General features: G+C 42.3%; 2 protein-coding genes across 2 annotated transcripts in view; one reads left to right on the top strand and one right to left on the bottom strand.

The window, feature by feature from the left end:
* The window catches only part of LOC306795221 (1-phosphatidylinositol 4,5-bisphosphate phosphodiesterase delta-3-A-like), a gene marked incomplete at its 5' end in the record, with an annotated part of 34464 nt that extends 30204 nt beyond the window's left edge, over positions 1-4260 (bottom strand). The window contains one exon of the mRNA XM_079293664.1: positions 4170-4260. Within this exon, the coding sequence (XP_079149790.1) occupies positions 4170-4260 (91 nt within the window). The remainder of the gene's footprint in view (positions 1-4169) is intronic.
* A 1721-nt stretch (positions 4261-5981) lies between these two features.
* Positions 5982-15348, top strand: acbd4 (acyl-CoA binding domain containing 4). The gene is made up of 10 exons (XM_079293668.1): positions 5982-6153; positions 6590-6720; positions 7316-7436; positions 10935-11019; positions 11178-11295; positions 12672-12769; positions 12889-13099; positions 13776-13993; positions 14494-14553; positions 14647-15348. Exons 2-10 carry the CDS (start codon positions 6630-6632, stop codon positions 14773-14775), a joined length of 1131 nt encoding a protein of 376 aa, XP_079149794.1. The 5' UTR covers positions 5982-6153; positions 6590-6629; the 3' UTR covers positions 14776-15348.
* Positions 15349-15866: the final 518 nt, after the last annotated feature.

Below are 15866 nucleotides of genomic sequence, written 5' to 3'. Positions count from 1 at the left end.
ACTATACTGTGCAACATCTGTTAACCCACATCCAGATGATGACTGGGATTATTAGAACAGTGGCAGTCTTGGATTGGATTAGCAGAGGGGAGCTCAGTAGGAGGTGATGCAAAGTGTTTGATGGCAAAGGTCTTGTGATAATCCATGAATCGTTATGAGTTAAATGATAAACATGTTTCAAGTACATTCAACAGCTTTAGACAACCAGTAAAAGACAGAATCAAGTGCATGAAACATATTTTAATTTTAGGAAATTTCTAGTAAATGTTTTTATGGAGAGCAAGATTTAAAAATATATAGAGAATAACAGTCTTAAAAACAACCTTAAAGGCACAGTGTGTAGGATTTGGTGGCATCTAGCGGGGGTCATGTAACATAATAGCGTGAAGGGCTCTCTCTGGAGCCATTGTTGGTTTGTCCGTTTTGGGTTACTGTAGAAGTTTATGAATATTATATTCAATTTCTGCCAATAGATCCCCGAAATGCTACACACTGGTCCTTTAAAGCATTGATAATAAACGTACAACATTAAAAATATTAACACTGCACATATTATATTTTGTAGGCCACTTGGGGGCGGTGGAGTAAGCTGAAAACACAACACCTCTAAAGCACACTAATTACCATGTTGCATCTTGTTTGTTTATTCAAGAAAACAGTGGCTTTAGAGGTGTTTATAGGCACATTCTTTTCAACTTTGGACAGAACCAGACCTTTTAATGCACAAACTTGAGTGATGTCATTCCCCTCATCCAACTCAAGAAAGCAAAAACTGTTTGCTAACAATAACCATAACAACTTATAAAATGATGTATCAATGTTGGGTTTATGGCTTGTTCACTGTCCCCAACTGGCCAAAAAATGATTAATGTTATATTTTATTATAAATATGTAAAAACAGGTTATGGGAGGGTTTCCTTTGTGTACTGGAACCCCACTTAAAGCCGAGCAATCTAATCAGTGACCATCCGGTAATTGCAGTGACCAATAGCAAAGCAATGTCTTTAAATGTGAACATTATGATGGTCTCAATACTGTGGCAATGTAAAAGGTTTGCCATGTGTGGAATGTCATGTATCTCAAGTTTCCTTTGAGTAGGGGCTTAAAATGGGCCTGCATGGGCCGCTGGGATTTGTTATCATACGGCGTGTTTCAATGTGTAGCGAGGGGAATAGTACGTTCTAACTTATGTTTTCTAGTCCACTGCAAAACGGTGTCCGTAACAAGTGCTGCGAGTCTCCTTCACAGACACTGCTGAGTCCTACGCTGAGTAAGCAGGAGTCAGCAGCTGAAACAGAAGCCTCACTGTAGTTTGGGAAGTGCTGGGTCGCTTCACCCACAAAGGGGTCTTGAGACTGGGAAAACACACGCTACATGCAGACACACACACACACACTCTGTGTACAGAGCTACTGTAAATGAGGAGAGTATGACTACAGCGGGGGGTGAAATTCAGTGGGCCCCTTTGAAGTGACTGACCTCAAAACCGCAGAAGCTTGTTTGCTCAGCAGGTGCGATGAAACCGTGTGGTCTTGACCAATGACAAACGTTCCGCATAGCAGCTTTAAAAAGGTCGCGCAATGAAACACAATGAAGCAATACCCGCAGGAAAAACAATTAAATGTTGTAGGCAGTCTAAATTGTACTTGATCAAAGTTTTCAAACTCGATGAACTAATATGTTTTGCTTGTGGAATCTTAATCTGCAAAGGCATAAGTAACTGTAGCTAATATGTAGTGAAGTAAAAAGTATACTATTTTCAGTAGTCAGTATTGGAGTATAACTACACAAACAAAGTACTAAGAGGCCGCTCTTAATAAGTTCAAACTTAGCTAGGTACAACACAAGTGTTCACTAATATAAAATGGGTTGCGACGGACAAATTCACTTTCACATTGAGATTATCTTTACTAGATATTTACATATTTACTGACTGAACCAACTGACAAAAGTAACATTAGTTTGCAAACAGAGTGTTTGGAGTGAAGAGTAAAAGACGCATCTGACCCGATTTAATAATGATGTCAGCTGGAAATAATTTCAATTAAACGTCAGATTTTTGCTTCGTGTCGGCCTCCCTCCTGCACCTCTGGATGTAGGGGTCCTCCATAGAGGGCCCTTACCGTATGGCAGTTTCAACCGCCCTCAACCGTTAGCGACATCACCAGGCAAAGCTTTCTGTCACTTATATTTCTGAGGATTTATCACTCTTCCCACATTGACTGCAAACAGCGAGAACGAGGCTGGTGCACAAACTAACAAATACACGTGTCGGTAAAGCACAGCTAGAGCCTTTCAGCAGCCCACACATGTTAGTGGAGGCCAGTGGGCAGTGAGGCAGTAGTGAGATGGTCTATATTTGTTGATGCTGCTGCTCTGCACTACCAGTATTAACAGGCTTCTCTCTGACATTTAGGGGCTCAGCGGGGCTGCTGCTGCTGGTGTAGTATCTGCAGACAGACAGGCCAAACTATGGTGGGTTTATTAAGGATCACAGCTGGGAGCACGCGGGAGAACATACAGCTTAGCCCCTTTGACCAGAGCAACATGGTTCATTTCTTAATTTAAAGTTACAGCTTAGAGGGTCAGTTCACCCAAATTACAAAAAAAGAAGGACATTTTTTTCACATTTTCCCTTTGTCGTATTGAGCCGTTTCTGGAGTTTAATTTGTGACGCTTGAAAAATTTTAAGTTCACACTGTAAACTCTTTCCAGTTAGATCATCCATAGAGCATGTTGCTTTCATTGGGGACAATGGCTTTAGGATAAAATAGTCACAATCAAACTGCAAATTGGCACTTTAAGATTAAGACAAATTGAGACATTAAAGGGTAACTTTGGCACTTTTCAACCTGGACAACTATTTATGAAATTGTTTATTGAACAATCTATAAACGGGCTGTAATGCGATCGCTCGGGGAAACTCCTCTCTGTCACCGTACGTCTACTTAATTGTTTATCAAAAGTGACGACAACATTATGGAAAGGGCCCTACAGAGAAATAATAACCACGAGAGTTCACTGAGCATGCAGAGCCTGAGGAGGACAGCAGTGAAACCTGGAAACATGTTGCCCTAAATACTCTGGTTGGGGAGAAAATGTGCTTAACCAGCTGGTAAATGTTTACGTTTCCCAACGTGGGACACCGAAGTTTAAAAATCCCTCTGGATAAATACACGGCACTACATGCTGTAAAAAAACAACACAATACTGACCCTCATCAATAAAAAGACATGAGCTCGAATGTCATGAAATCAATCTTCAATTTTCCCAGTTTACAGACACTACGTTTACTCACGATTAGTCTGTCGCCAATATTTTAAATCATTTTATTGATTTTTTTAGTCGGTCATAAAACAAAAAGGTCAAATATTCACATAGTTTCAGCTTCTGTGATGTGAAGATTTGCTTTTTTTCGATATAATTTTAAATTTACTATCTATGGATGTTGGACAGTTGGTCAGAGGAAACAAAACAAACTGTCATTTTTCACAACATTTTGACATTTTATCAACTACGATTCATTCTGATTAGTCACATTAAAATAACCAATTGCTAAAGAAGACAACCATTCACTGCAGCTGTTAACTTTATATGATTTTATGCTGGGTTTCATGTTTGCCATTGGTCCTGATTTAAAGTATCACACACTATGGTGTGTGCGTGTGTGTGTGTGTGTGTGTGTGTGTGTGTGTGTGTGTGTGTGTGTGTGCGTATGTGTGTGTGTGTGTGTGTGTGTGCGTATGTGTGTGTGTGTGGGTGTGTGTGTGTGTGTTCATTTCGAAGGAAGACAGACACAGAAATACAAAACAAAACATCGAAGTTTGAATAACATTTACTCTCTATTTCCATTATGGAACCTTCATGTCTGAACCTACTTTTGTACTGAGGACACAAATAAAAAAAATTAAATATTGAAGTTTAAATCACTGTTTTTAAAACAAATGTAAGTAATTACATAATAATTAATGTTTTTAGAAGAAATACGGTAACATTTTTGCTATGCTTGTTTTTTACTGAGGTTTATTCCTTGTATCTATTCTGCTTATTGGAGAGGGGGGGGGGGGGGGGTAACGGTCCACTGTGGCGACAGTATATCAATATGAGTATGTCAGAGAGGAGAGGGGGGGGGGAGCATCTGTAACAACATCTGTAACACAAACACTCACCCAGACTCCTCAGAGGATCAATGGCCTTTGATTCGGACGTCCCGGCTCCGTTCTTCACCGCCGGGGCCGCTTTCTTTCTGTTGCCCAACATGCCGCAAGGAAGCTGCGCTTGACTTCGCTCTGCCTCCCTCTCCCTTCCTTCCTCAGCCTTTTCTCCCCCTGTTGGTCCGGGGTCCTGCGTTGTTCCTCGGGCTGCGAGATAAGCGGTCTAGCGGTTCAGCTGCACGGAGACCCCGCAGGAGGAAGACACGAGCACCTTCATGTCGGTCCGCGCGCTGCACCTCATGCTTTTATCCTGGAGGAGTCTGGGCAAACCTTTCACCCTGCTGATGTCACTGAGATGAATTTATAAATATAGAGCTGTATAAACCACAACAGACAAGGGCTTCCTGAGGGGGACTTTCAAAATAAGAGCCGTGGAGGTCTCGTAAGGGTTTTGATGTCTGGTGCCTTATTTAAAGACTCAATCAACAGATTTACACACAGCTTTAAAGTAGCATAGTTGAAAAATAAATCTCACTTTATTTCTACCTTTTGGATTCGATTGATTTTCTGTTGTGTCAATCATATTAAAGCAGGTCATTGTCAACAATGTAGCAATTTGTTATGCTTTTGTTTTGACGGGAAAACTATTAGCACTTCCGGGTGTCGTATTGTGTGTCTGTGGTAGCTTGACGGAATCCTAAACGGATTATAGACCGAGGAGAGACGCTCAATGTGTCCACGGTGAAATAGCCTTCCTCTTCTCGGTCCACTGGTCTCTCATTTGATCCACAGTATGATTGATGATAACTGGAAACAGCTGATCCTCTCACTCTGTCCCCTGTAATTGGGGCGATGGTTGCCGCGGAATGATTTATGCACAAATTGGCCCGCGTGCGCAGTAATACGCGGACTGCAGACGCTCTTTAATGAATGGATGTCTCCAGTTGAATTGACGCAGGTCCAGCTTCTGTGCTGCTATCGGAGCCATTTATTAAATTGCACTGGCATTATTACAGATTATAGCTTTTAAACAGTGATAACGACAATTCCAAAACTAGCTCGAGGTACTTGCGAATTTACATTGTATACAACTGTATCAGAGGCAGATATTGAACTTTTTACACTGTTACATTTGTCTGAAATCGTACAAATAATTTAAAAATAGCAATTGTTGGTTGGTACCTTCCTGTCCAGTGAAATTCACGTATCTCTAAATTTGGTCATTCAGAAATTTCGGACGAAGTGTTCTTTTGCAGGTTGAGAAAAATCTCCCAATTCTTAATATAAATAAACTATTAGAAACACACTGGATTATTTTAGAAATGCATCGCCACAAAATGTTCAAAGACACGGGGCTTCTCACAGGACAGCGACGCTACAAAGTGATTTTATTTAATATGATGCGTTGCTGTAGACTAAACTACCCAACAGTACACTAAGTGGTTAGAATTACCACAACCATAATCTGCAGCAGTAAAATGCCACATGCACATCAATGCAGCAGTAATATTAATCCAAAAACATCGCCTAACGACCTCTTGCGAGGTTCTTTTACTAGCAGTGGATTTTCACAGTGTGTTATTGGTTTTATTTTAGGAAAAGATCAGAATAATTTTTCCGCCGTGCTTTGTGTGTCACGTGCTGCTTTTCTCGATTTAAATGTATGTTGTATATATCATTGTATGTGAGTATTATTATCATTAGTATTCATAAATGTACATTTATTTTTAGGGGTGCCACTTTAAATGTACAAGTGGGCGTGGTCAAACGTGGGTCACATGATTTGACACGGAACTCGGCTCTGTACGTTACAGTGGCTGGAGATGGTTGGTTTGTCCCAACGTCCTACGACCCAGGTAGGTCCATGGGCAGTTTCGTCATGCAACGTTTACCGTCAAAGGAAGTAAACCCAAACACAGCCGAGACCACCATTCACTCAGAGTCTCTCTGATACAGACCAACTACAAGTGTGCCAGTGACAGGGCACACAGCAACTGACGTAAGAGAAGTTAACAAGCTAACTGACGATGCTGTGGCTAAGCTACACCGGCCGGGGTCCGTACCTCGGTCAGCTAACGTTATAACTAAGTTAGCTGAGCAAGCTAACTTAGCTATCGTCAACTCCCATTTGTTGCACTTGGTATTCTTGTTTAGTCTTATCCAACCAAACCTAGAATTTAAGTAACGTTAATACTGTTGTTTCTCGGCATACGCGTGCACCAGAATATCACGTGTATGATAACGTTATGTGCATGTTTAAATTCAGACATGCGTTCCATAAATACAACAAACGGTGCTCGGTGTTGCATTCTGGCGTATGTCAAAAATGTGTGTCGTTTAAGCGAACTGTCAATGTTGGTGTTCCATTCCACTCTCCTAACGGACGGTTGCGTGTGTGTGTGTGTGTGTGCGTGCGTGTGCTCTCTCGGCTCCAGTAGCACTCGTCCCTTCCGTTAGATTATACGAGTTAGTGTCATGCCAGTCCTGGCGATGGCAGAGCCCGTGGTTGATCACCAGAGACGGTTTCAGGCCGCTGTGGACGTCATCCATAACCTCCCCAAAAATGGTATGTAGCCTTTTACAACCATCAACATTATTTCACATACCGTGTGTTTGTTGTGACTACACTGTAGCAATGACTCATTCATCTTTACTCTTGTGGGGTTTACCGACACTTTGCTATGCTGTACAGAGAGAGAGAGAGAGAGAGGGTAAAACCAAACGTCATTTAATACAAACAGGAGGCTTAATGTAAGACTTATAAGAACTATGCATTATCTCTTGTATAACTGGTCACATCATACTATTATTATTACATGCATGTCATGGCGCCTCATGATTTGTTATTGTGTACTGATACCAATAAGAAGGCCACACTAAACATTAGTCTTTTTCAATGGAGTCTGGTGTTTAGCACATTTCATTGCAACAACTACTCTGAAGTTGACAAAATGTTAATTGCATTTGTTGATTTATATCGTCAGCCAGCGATATTGCTTTTAACATGTGAGCAAGAAACATTAACTGTGAAATGTCTGAGTACAGCTTGAAGTCTCCTCTGACCTTCTGTAATTCTAGACTGCTCTCCTTTATGGTTTCCCTTTGTCCCGCTCAATGGAGCAATAAGCAGACAAAGCTCATAATGGTCTGTTACCCTGCAGGTTCCTACCGACCGTCCTACGAGGTCATGCTGCGTTTCTACAGTCTGTACAAACAGGCCATGTGTGGACCTTGTTCAGTGCCTCGACCCAGCTTCTGGGACCCAGTGGGTCGCTACAAATGGTGTGTGTGTGTGTTTGTTTGTTTGTGCGCAAGGCTTGTGTGTCATTGTCATCAAGAGTCAGCTTGTTTTTCATAACGCCATGCAGTTCGTACTCTACATCGTATTTCCGTTTCAAATCTTTTTCATTTTATTTTTCAATATTAATTTGGCCAGTGGACATGATGACACATTTGTTGCGTGGAGTTTGGTGTGAGGTTCTCTGTGGGTTGGGTAGTTTGTCTTGTTAGGTATACGTCTCCACACTTCGTCTCCTTCTAGTTCTCTATCAGGAGCAGCAGCAGAGAGGTTGTGTTGCACGTTACGTCGATGGAGAGAGGATCAGTGTCTTGCTTAAGGAGATCTTGACCGGGCACATGGCTTAACTCTGAGGCTAACGTGGGGTCAGTTGAACTTGATGGTCGCTAACACATCCTGTCAGTTCACTTCACTTCTAACAGATTAAGAAGGTGCGAGCAAATCCTTAAAGGGACAGTTCTGGGTTTTGAAGTGTGGTTGCATGAGGTACTTTGGGTACATCCCAAGTCTCTTAATTGCATCCCCGTTTCCCTCACTTGGGTCCTTTCCTTGCGTCTTAGTCCCTCCCACCAGGGATGCATGGAGGAGACCATGCAAGGAGAGAGGAACGACGAAATCTGTTTTAAGAGACATGAGATGTTCTTTCCTCAGTTGCGTCACTTGAAGCGACGTCTGTTTCTGATGACGGAGGATCAGCTGATCACAGCTGGATCAGCTGTCAGTCAGCTTTAACAGCTGGAGAGACTTTTGAGAAGTTTGTGTCTGTTCACATGATCACTGTACTTCATAATATAAACTAATAATAACACTAATAACTAATAAAGACGCACAGTAATCACCACTGTAGAGGTGTTTCTCTCTGTAGTCTGTTAACAAACAGTGTTCTGTTTATAAGCGCAGGATCGATTTCTACCGGCGGAATGCGATCGTCTTATTCATGAATTATTTGCGTCTGTACGATTTGAAATTCAGATTGTGACGTCGATATTAAATAACCCAGAATATGATTATTGTTTCCCTTAAATGAGCTAAATAAGAGCTTTGGGACGGCCGTCAATATGGCGGCACAGAACAACTTCCGGTTCAAGCGAGGATCGAGGAGCGAGGAAATGAGAATTAAGAGACTTGGGATGTACCCTTTGATCCAATCCCAAAGTCCCCCGAAAGCCTTGAACCCTGAACCCTCTGGGACTTATCTGAAGTCACCTGTTAAATGTTTGAGTGTGAGAGGCTACAAAGGCTTGAAATCGTGTGAATACGAATGGGACAGTACTTTGCTGCGACATATAAAACGTCATGTTCTGCACAGTCGTGGGTATTTCTTTTATATTTTTTTATTTTGAACCGGAACGTCTTCCACGCTCTTTCCTCAAGAGATGAGTTATTCGTCAAATAATCTATTTACTCGTTTTTGTCCAAATAGCTTTAATAACAAAATTAAATGTTTGATGACTAAATCGGTGAGCTATAGTCTCTGCTTGGATTCATCATCTTTGTGTTTTTATAGTCTATCTTTAATCCCTAATGGTTATGTGTAAATGTAATATTCCAGGCGCAACACCCACGTGCCGTCCTCTTTATCCGACTTCCACTAGTAACTCCGTGATTAACGTCACATTGCTATGAATTGTGGGTAATTCCCTGAGGCAAAGTCTGCAAAAATGCAGCCTTGTGAAAAGTGTTCATAACGGGCTCAAAATGTCTGCCAGAGAGTCCTCAGACACTCGACAAACAGTGCCTGACTTTAAACCTCACAGTCTGTGATGTGGAGTATTTTGAATGTGAAACTAATCTATACTGGGTGGTTTTGTTTTTTGTTCGTGGAGTCTTGTGGCTTTGGGGAGAGCATCGATTAGTTTCACTTTCAGGTCGGATAGGGCTGTCTGACAGCTAGAAGAAGGTGAAGGTACTCTCAGTACTGCCTGTTAAATGCGAGTAGTGCTGTCGCTGTGTACTGGCATGTACAGTCATATGTTTTTAAAATAACGGCATTAAAAGGAATAATAACTGAATGTAATTACATTCTTTTTATCTGGCTGTGCTCTATTGACAGGTGTTCTTCTATTTTTCTCTGGTTTAGTGGATTTAGAGCTCGTCATGGTTAAACGTTGTGTAATAGTGACACTCGTTTCCCAGAGATGTTGTAACGAGACCAGAGTAGGAAATTCACATCTTTTTTTGTGGGCAATTTTTGCCCCCACTGACTGAAATCCAGGGGCATTTTCAAAAAATACAATATATGAGCAATTGTCATCAAATGGCAATAATAAGACGAGTAGTAGCCTACAGATTCAAAGCGTTTTCTTAGATTTATTTAACAAAAAACAAACAAATCAGACAATCACATTCAATTTTATTCTTATTTCTTTGTGGTTATTTATTGTTATTATTAAATGTTTTAAAAGACGATGAACAATTATTAAGTCAACGATGCCTTGATTACATATATATCAGCCATTGTATGGAATTATTGAGAAAAAATATTTTTGTAGCACCTCAAATATTGTGATATTACCCATTTTGTGCTGAACTTATGCATTTGTCATTGTGTGGAATTTTTGAGAAAAACATTTTTATAGCACCGTCAAATTTTTAAAAATGTGCCATTTGAAGGTACAAATTCAGTTCAGAGTTTTTACTGAGTAAAATATCTTAATTGACTGTCAGTCAGGTATTATTCATTTCCTGCAACCCTCAAATCAAAGAATAAAGACACTTTACGCATAATTTAGGTGTATTTTCCCTTTGACGAGATGCAGGTAGCATGTTTTATACTTAATGTGAATATAATTCATACTTTGTTGGCATCTTATTCTGAAAACCGGATGTTCGTCTTAAGAGACCGGATGTTGTCTCACGTTAATCTTTCCGCTAACTTTCAAAGTCCTTCGCTCGCTCCCGATCTGCACCGTTTAAATGCGTTGACCGTGAATGTCAGCATATAGGTGCACTGACATGTAAGTGTCTGCTGAGTTGACCGCAGTCTCGCAGTCACAGGTCTGATTAAGAAGCGCTCCATTTTTTTCAGGGCATTTTTTGCCCCTCTCCTAGTGATATCAGGGGCAAAATGATATTTCTTAGGGGCAGTTTTGCCCTTTGCCCTCGTGTATTTACGACGCTGAACGAGACACACATGAGGCAGTTTGAAATCCTGGATATATCCTTCAAACGCACATTGTAAAGCTTTTTGTCTGAAGGTTAGATCATATTTAGATAATATTTCTTTCTGCCGTTAGTGACAGTGTGGGCTCCGGGGTAACGCTGAAAGCTTGATGGAGTAGCACCAGGGGGTGTGGCTTAGCAAAGGGTCAATTGACACTGAAGAATGAAACTGCAAAGCAAATCTTGAAATACATTAATTAAGAATTCCCACAGCATAGCATAGGAGTACAGAAGACTTTGTGGTCAGAAGTACTGTAGTTTATGGGATGACGTGTAACAGCCGACTGTTTGTTGACCGGTGGTTCCTGTGAACGTGTCAGGGACGCCTGGAGACGCCTGGGAGAGATGAGCAGTGAGAGCGCCATGGCAGCATACGTGGACGAGATGAAGAAAGTGGCACAGGAGGTACACAACGCACCTGTTTCAATACAACACCATGAGTTCATGTAAAGACTGCATAATAAACCTCCTTCTACACCTTGATGTGAGGCATGAAGACAGCAGATGAACACAGCGACGTGTAATTGGACTCTAGTGATGAATAGCGTTTCCTCTGACTGCAGGTGTTCGACGCCATGCCCATGAACGCGAAAACGGCCTCGCTCTTCCAGCACTTCGAGCCGCTCTACCTGGTGATCGATGACATGCCGCGGCCCCCAGAGTCTCTGCTCGCACTCGAAGGTCAGTGACCCTGAACCTAAAATAACAAAAGTCTGTTTGTATACATACTGTTTACATTACACCCTGCAAGCACTTTTGGACAAATGTTAAAGTAGTGCTAAGATGTTACAGGGACTGTGATGAATGCAATCTCCTGTTCTGATAGCAGGTTTTATGTGATATTATAGTTTCTATGTACAATTGCACATCTTCAGTCTTATTGAATGGTAAGCGTTGTTAAGCGCAGGACATAAACAGACCTGTGGTCCATGTGGACTGTTCATCATGGTTTTCACATTGTCACCCTGTAGGTGGTAAAGGCAGTGAGCGGGCAGCAGAGGAGGGGGAGGGGGAGGAGCAGGGTGGGGCTGATCAGGAGATGAACCTGTCTGAGGTCATAGACCTCACTGGCAACACCATCCCTAACGGTACGTAATGGATGGAGCGCGACTCAACCCCCCCCCCCCCCCCCCCCCTCTTAGTCTACTCTCTGGTCTCAGTGAACACCTCAATCTTCTTCTACGTCCTCTTTAAGTGGCGAGCAAAACTGCACCACAGCCAACATCTGGTAAGGGTCACAACGTCGTCTGACACAATCATAAATATAGGTTAATAATAATCTATAAACGGCTGCAGATATCTGGAGGCAACGTGACAAGATTTTAGTTTCTGTTTGAAGTGAGAGACGGCGAACAGTCGACTGACTGGACAGCTACTCTATCCTACCTGCCTCTGCTCTGTGTGATCTATATCTATATTTGGGTCATAACAATAGGTTTCACTTTTAAGCCGAGTTTAAGTTTAAAAGGCGACTGTGGCTCTAAGACCTGGTTCAGAGAGGAACTGAAAATAAGTCAGTTTAAATCCTCGTGATCCCACCAAAGAAAAGAGGAATCTTCAAGTTTCGTGTGAACTGCTCACTACAGCGTCTGGATTATCTTGAGTGACCGGATCACCATTTCTGTGTTGAGTTTTTTAAATGTATGTTTTGGTGCTTTGAGCACCACAAGCCGAGTAAAATCGAGTCCCATGATATTAGAGAGAGGGCAGACGTCTCTACAGCATCTGGATAGATAAATAGCACGACAGGTTAAAGGAGGGATTTGTATTCTATTTTATTTTGGGGGAGAACTGTCCCTTTTATTTTGTTTGCTTAAACATGATTTATTAAGAAAACAACCCGTCTCGAATAATGAACCAAGCTTTGTCCAACTCAAAAACAAACTTCCAACAAAAAACAGATCAATGTCCTTCTTTCAAAGTGCTAAAATATAAACCAGGAAAAATGAATGCAAAAGAAAGGAAAAAACTCCAAAAAGGGAATGGAACTCACTGGGTGTCGGGTTGGGTGAAATACTAATCGGCCTCCTGTATACAAAATGCTTGTGCTCCGGCAGACACTGGTGTGTGTGAGGGTTTGGTGTTGACCAGTGACTCAGAGAGCGAGATCTTCTGCGACTCCGTGGATTCGGTTGAGCAACTCGGCAACTTCAAGGTACGACTCGCATCGCCCAACACACAGACCAGACCAAGTACAGCCAACTGCCCCGTGAGCAGGAACACGACATGTAAAATGTCTGTTCAACCATTTCAAAGACTGTCTTTCAATTGCAGATTCCTTTCGTCAAGACCAACAGTTTCCACAACGGCCACCCGTCCCTGGAGCCGGCTCCCGTTCAGAGCCACCAGCTGGAGGGCGGTGTGGGGGTGCGGCAGGTCGGAGCAGGTGAAGGTGGAGAGGGGGCAGAGGATGGAAAGGGTCCCGGTCCCAACAGGAGGGGTCGAGACACCGGGCGGGAAGGTTCCCACCACAACTGGAGAGAACGTAAGCTGCTCCAACACGGGAAAGGTCAATAATGGATAACTCTAAGGCAACCTTGTTAAGCTCGTTCTGGTTGTTGAGTTTAAAGGGACAGTTAACTCCCAAATCAGAAAGAAATATATTTTCCTCTTGCCAGAAGTGCTGCTCATCAGTCTAGATTGTTTCAGTGCTAGTCGCCTAGCTTTGGAGATTCATAAATGAAACGGCTCGCAACGAGGTGTGTGGACGACCTTCAGGAACCGGGTCATGGTCTCTTAAGGGACGTTGCTGTAGAGTTTTTGTTTTTTGTTTTTTTGGGAGCTTTGAGCACCGCAAGCTGAGTACAATATAGTCCCATTATATTAGAGAGACGTCTCTACGGCTGATATCGCCAACACTATCTAGATAAATGGTACTACAGCTGAGGTAGGAAACACATTTGTTTGGGATTTTTTTGATTTTGGGGTGAACTGTCCCTTTTTAAAGGGATTGGCTGGAACTTTAAAAAGGGGCATTGAATGGAATTTCCAATATGAAATAAAAATCAAATCCATGCATTATTTACATGGTTATTTATATTATAATCTTTTCTTTTATTCATTATTGATCACAACAATGTTTGCAACCTTTTCCACTTTTATCATTACAGCAGGGCCTCACTCTGTTGTTACTGAGACTGTATGTACCCTTGTGTCTGTAGGTGGTGTTCCTCAGGGCAGTCCGAGGTGGAGGGGCCTCGGTGGTGGCGGTGGCGGAGGGGCCGGCCGAGGAGGAGGGGATGGTTCAGAGGGCGGAGTCGAGAGGCTCCACGACACCCAGCTCCAGCAGCAGATCATCCTGGCCCTACGGAGGCTCAGAGAGGACATGAGGAGCGTGATGGACCGGCTGGAGGTGGTGGAGCGGCTCGCCGCCACCCACGTAAGCACCAACAGCATCATTGTTCTCTGTCCACGGCAAACAGCTGATGTCAATGCAGATGGTCAATCTCTACTTCTGCTTCATTAAAATGTCGTCATAGAAGTCCAGAATGCTCACGTGAACAAATTTGTCTTTAAGTTTCAAATGTAAAAAAACGTATTAAAACCATATTGTGGAAACAGTGCATGTGCTGGGGACTATTTTCAGCAGCGGATTGAGACACATTATAGTGCAGAGTTTCTCAAATGAGGATAGTAGTACATAGGGGTAATTTGGAATACTTTAAAAGGATATGTGAGATTTGTTTATTAAATATATATTAGTCATGCATAGTTCCTGTTATGTAGTTCATAGAGAAACAACTTATTTTTAATATACCTATTTTCTTTTACTGCAACAAACACCTTTTTCTTTTTCTACTTAAGTAGTTTCACGTATTTCAAAGTAAAATCTAGAAATATCCAGACTTTACTCTCTAAGCTGCTGTTTATGTGCGACAGGCCCAGACTTCAGAGTGGAGGCCGTGTCTGCAGTGTGCAGCCGCAGCCTCGAAGCAGCAGGTTAGTGTCGGCTAGATATCCTGGAAAGTTGTTTCCGGTACCGGTATCACAAATGAGTGTTGTGATTAACGAGGCGTTTGTCTTTCCCCTCAGGAGGAGAGGTGGTGGCTGTTTGACGTGTCGGGTCAGACCATCGTCCTCTTCCTGCTGTGGCCGTTTGTCGCTCAGGGTCTGGTCTCCCTGCTGAGGAAAGTCCAGCGGAGAAGCCGCACGTCTTCATGAGCTGGCGGAGACGTCCGGCCGCTCGCCTACACAGGGATCCACCGGTGCAAGACGTCTCGTTTTATTCGGCAGCGAAGCATCAAATCAAATAGGAATTGACGGGGAGGACTGGTCCTCCCTCACACGGGCGCTGAAATGAAGGGACTAGCTGTCTGCTCGCAGAAGAGATGCACACCTCCGAATCCAGAGACCCTCTGTCACTACAGCACATAACTCTGTTTAAATTATTCTAGTGGAATCGGCAGGAAGCAGAGCATGACCTCGTCTCTACCAAACCTGGAGAAGTGCAAATACTGATCATGAGCCTAAATTATTGGTTATTATTTAATCTGAGCGAGACACCATCAATGTACTTATGGATTTGCCATAAGATCTGTGTCTTTTGTAATATACTGAATATTATTATTGTCCACAGTATCTGCTTAGAGATGGAAGAAGAAGTCAGCGTACAGGTGTGGTTGCCTCATCATTTCATGGGAATCTTTCAATCTGATTCTTGACCTCAGATTGTTTGGTCAGTGTCTCTTTTATGTAGTACACTGAAAGGATCAAGTATAATACCAATGCATGAGCTCAAATTAATAAATCTATGTTGAATAGAAGGTCGTGGTGTGTCAAGTCTTGGTGGCAAATATTAAGAATGTAAACACAAGGCCTCTGGTTTAATAGTGACTGTGTAGATGCACTGATATCAGGCCGATACCGACGAATTGATTTATTCAAGTCTGTTTCTATCTACTGTAATTATGATTCCTATGTGACATGCTTATCTATATTATGAATTTAATATGAGTAAAGTCATGTATATATCACTGATAACAGATAAATATAAGATGCTTTAAAATGCTATAAGTCACATAGAAATGTGTTAAAGCTGCTGAACCCTAGCGCATGTTTTAAGGCTGACTTGGATATTATCGGACGATCATAAGTGAACTAGTGAGTGAGCTACTTTTTACGGTCCAGGATGGCTTGAGTGTGTTTAAACATCCAGAGATCCTCTGGATGAGACGTGAAGTCTCTATACTGATATTCTGTGATGAATCCTATTTAGTTCTGGATCAAAAGGTAAGATATAGGAATACTGTACA

This window comes from Melanostigma gelatinosum (assembly GCF_949748355.1).
Source record: "Melanostigma gelatinosum genome assembly, chromosome: 21".
Lineage (NCBI taxonomy): Eukaryota > Metazoa > Chordata > Actinopteri > Perciformes > Zoarcidae > Melanostigma > Melanostigma gelatinosum.
Note: the sequence above shows the minus strand (reverse complement) of the source record. Positions and strands in the feature narration are given on the sequence as shown.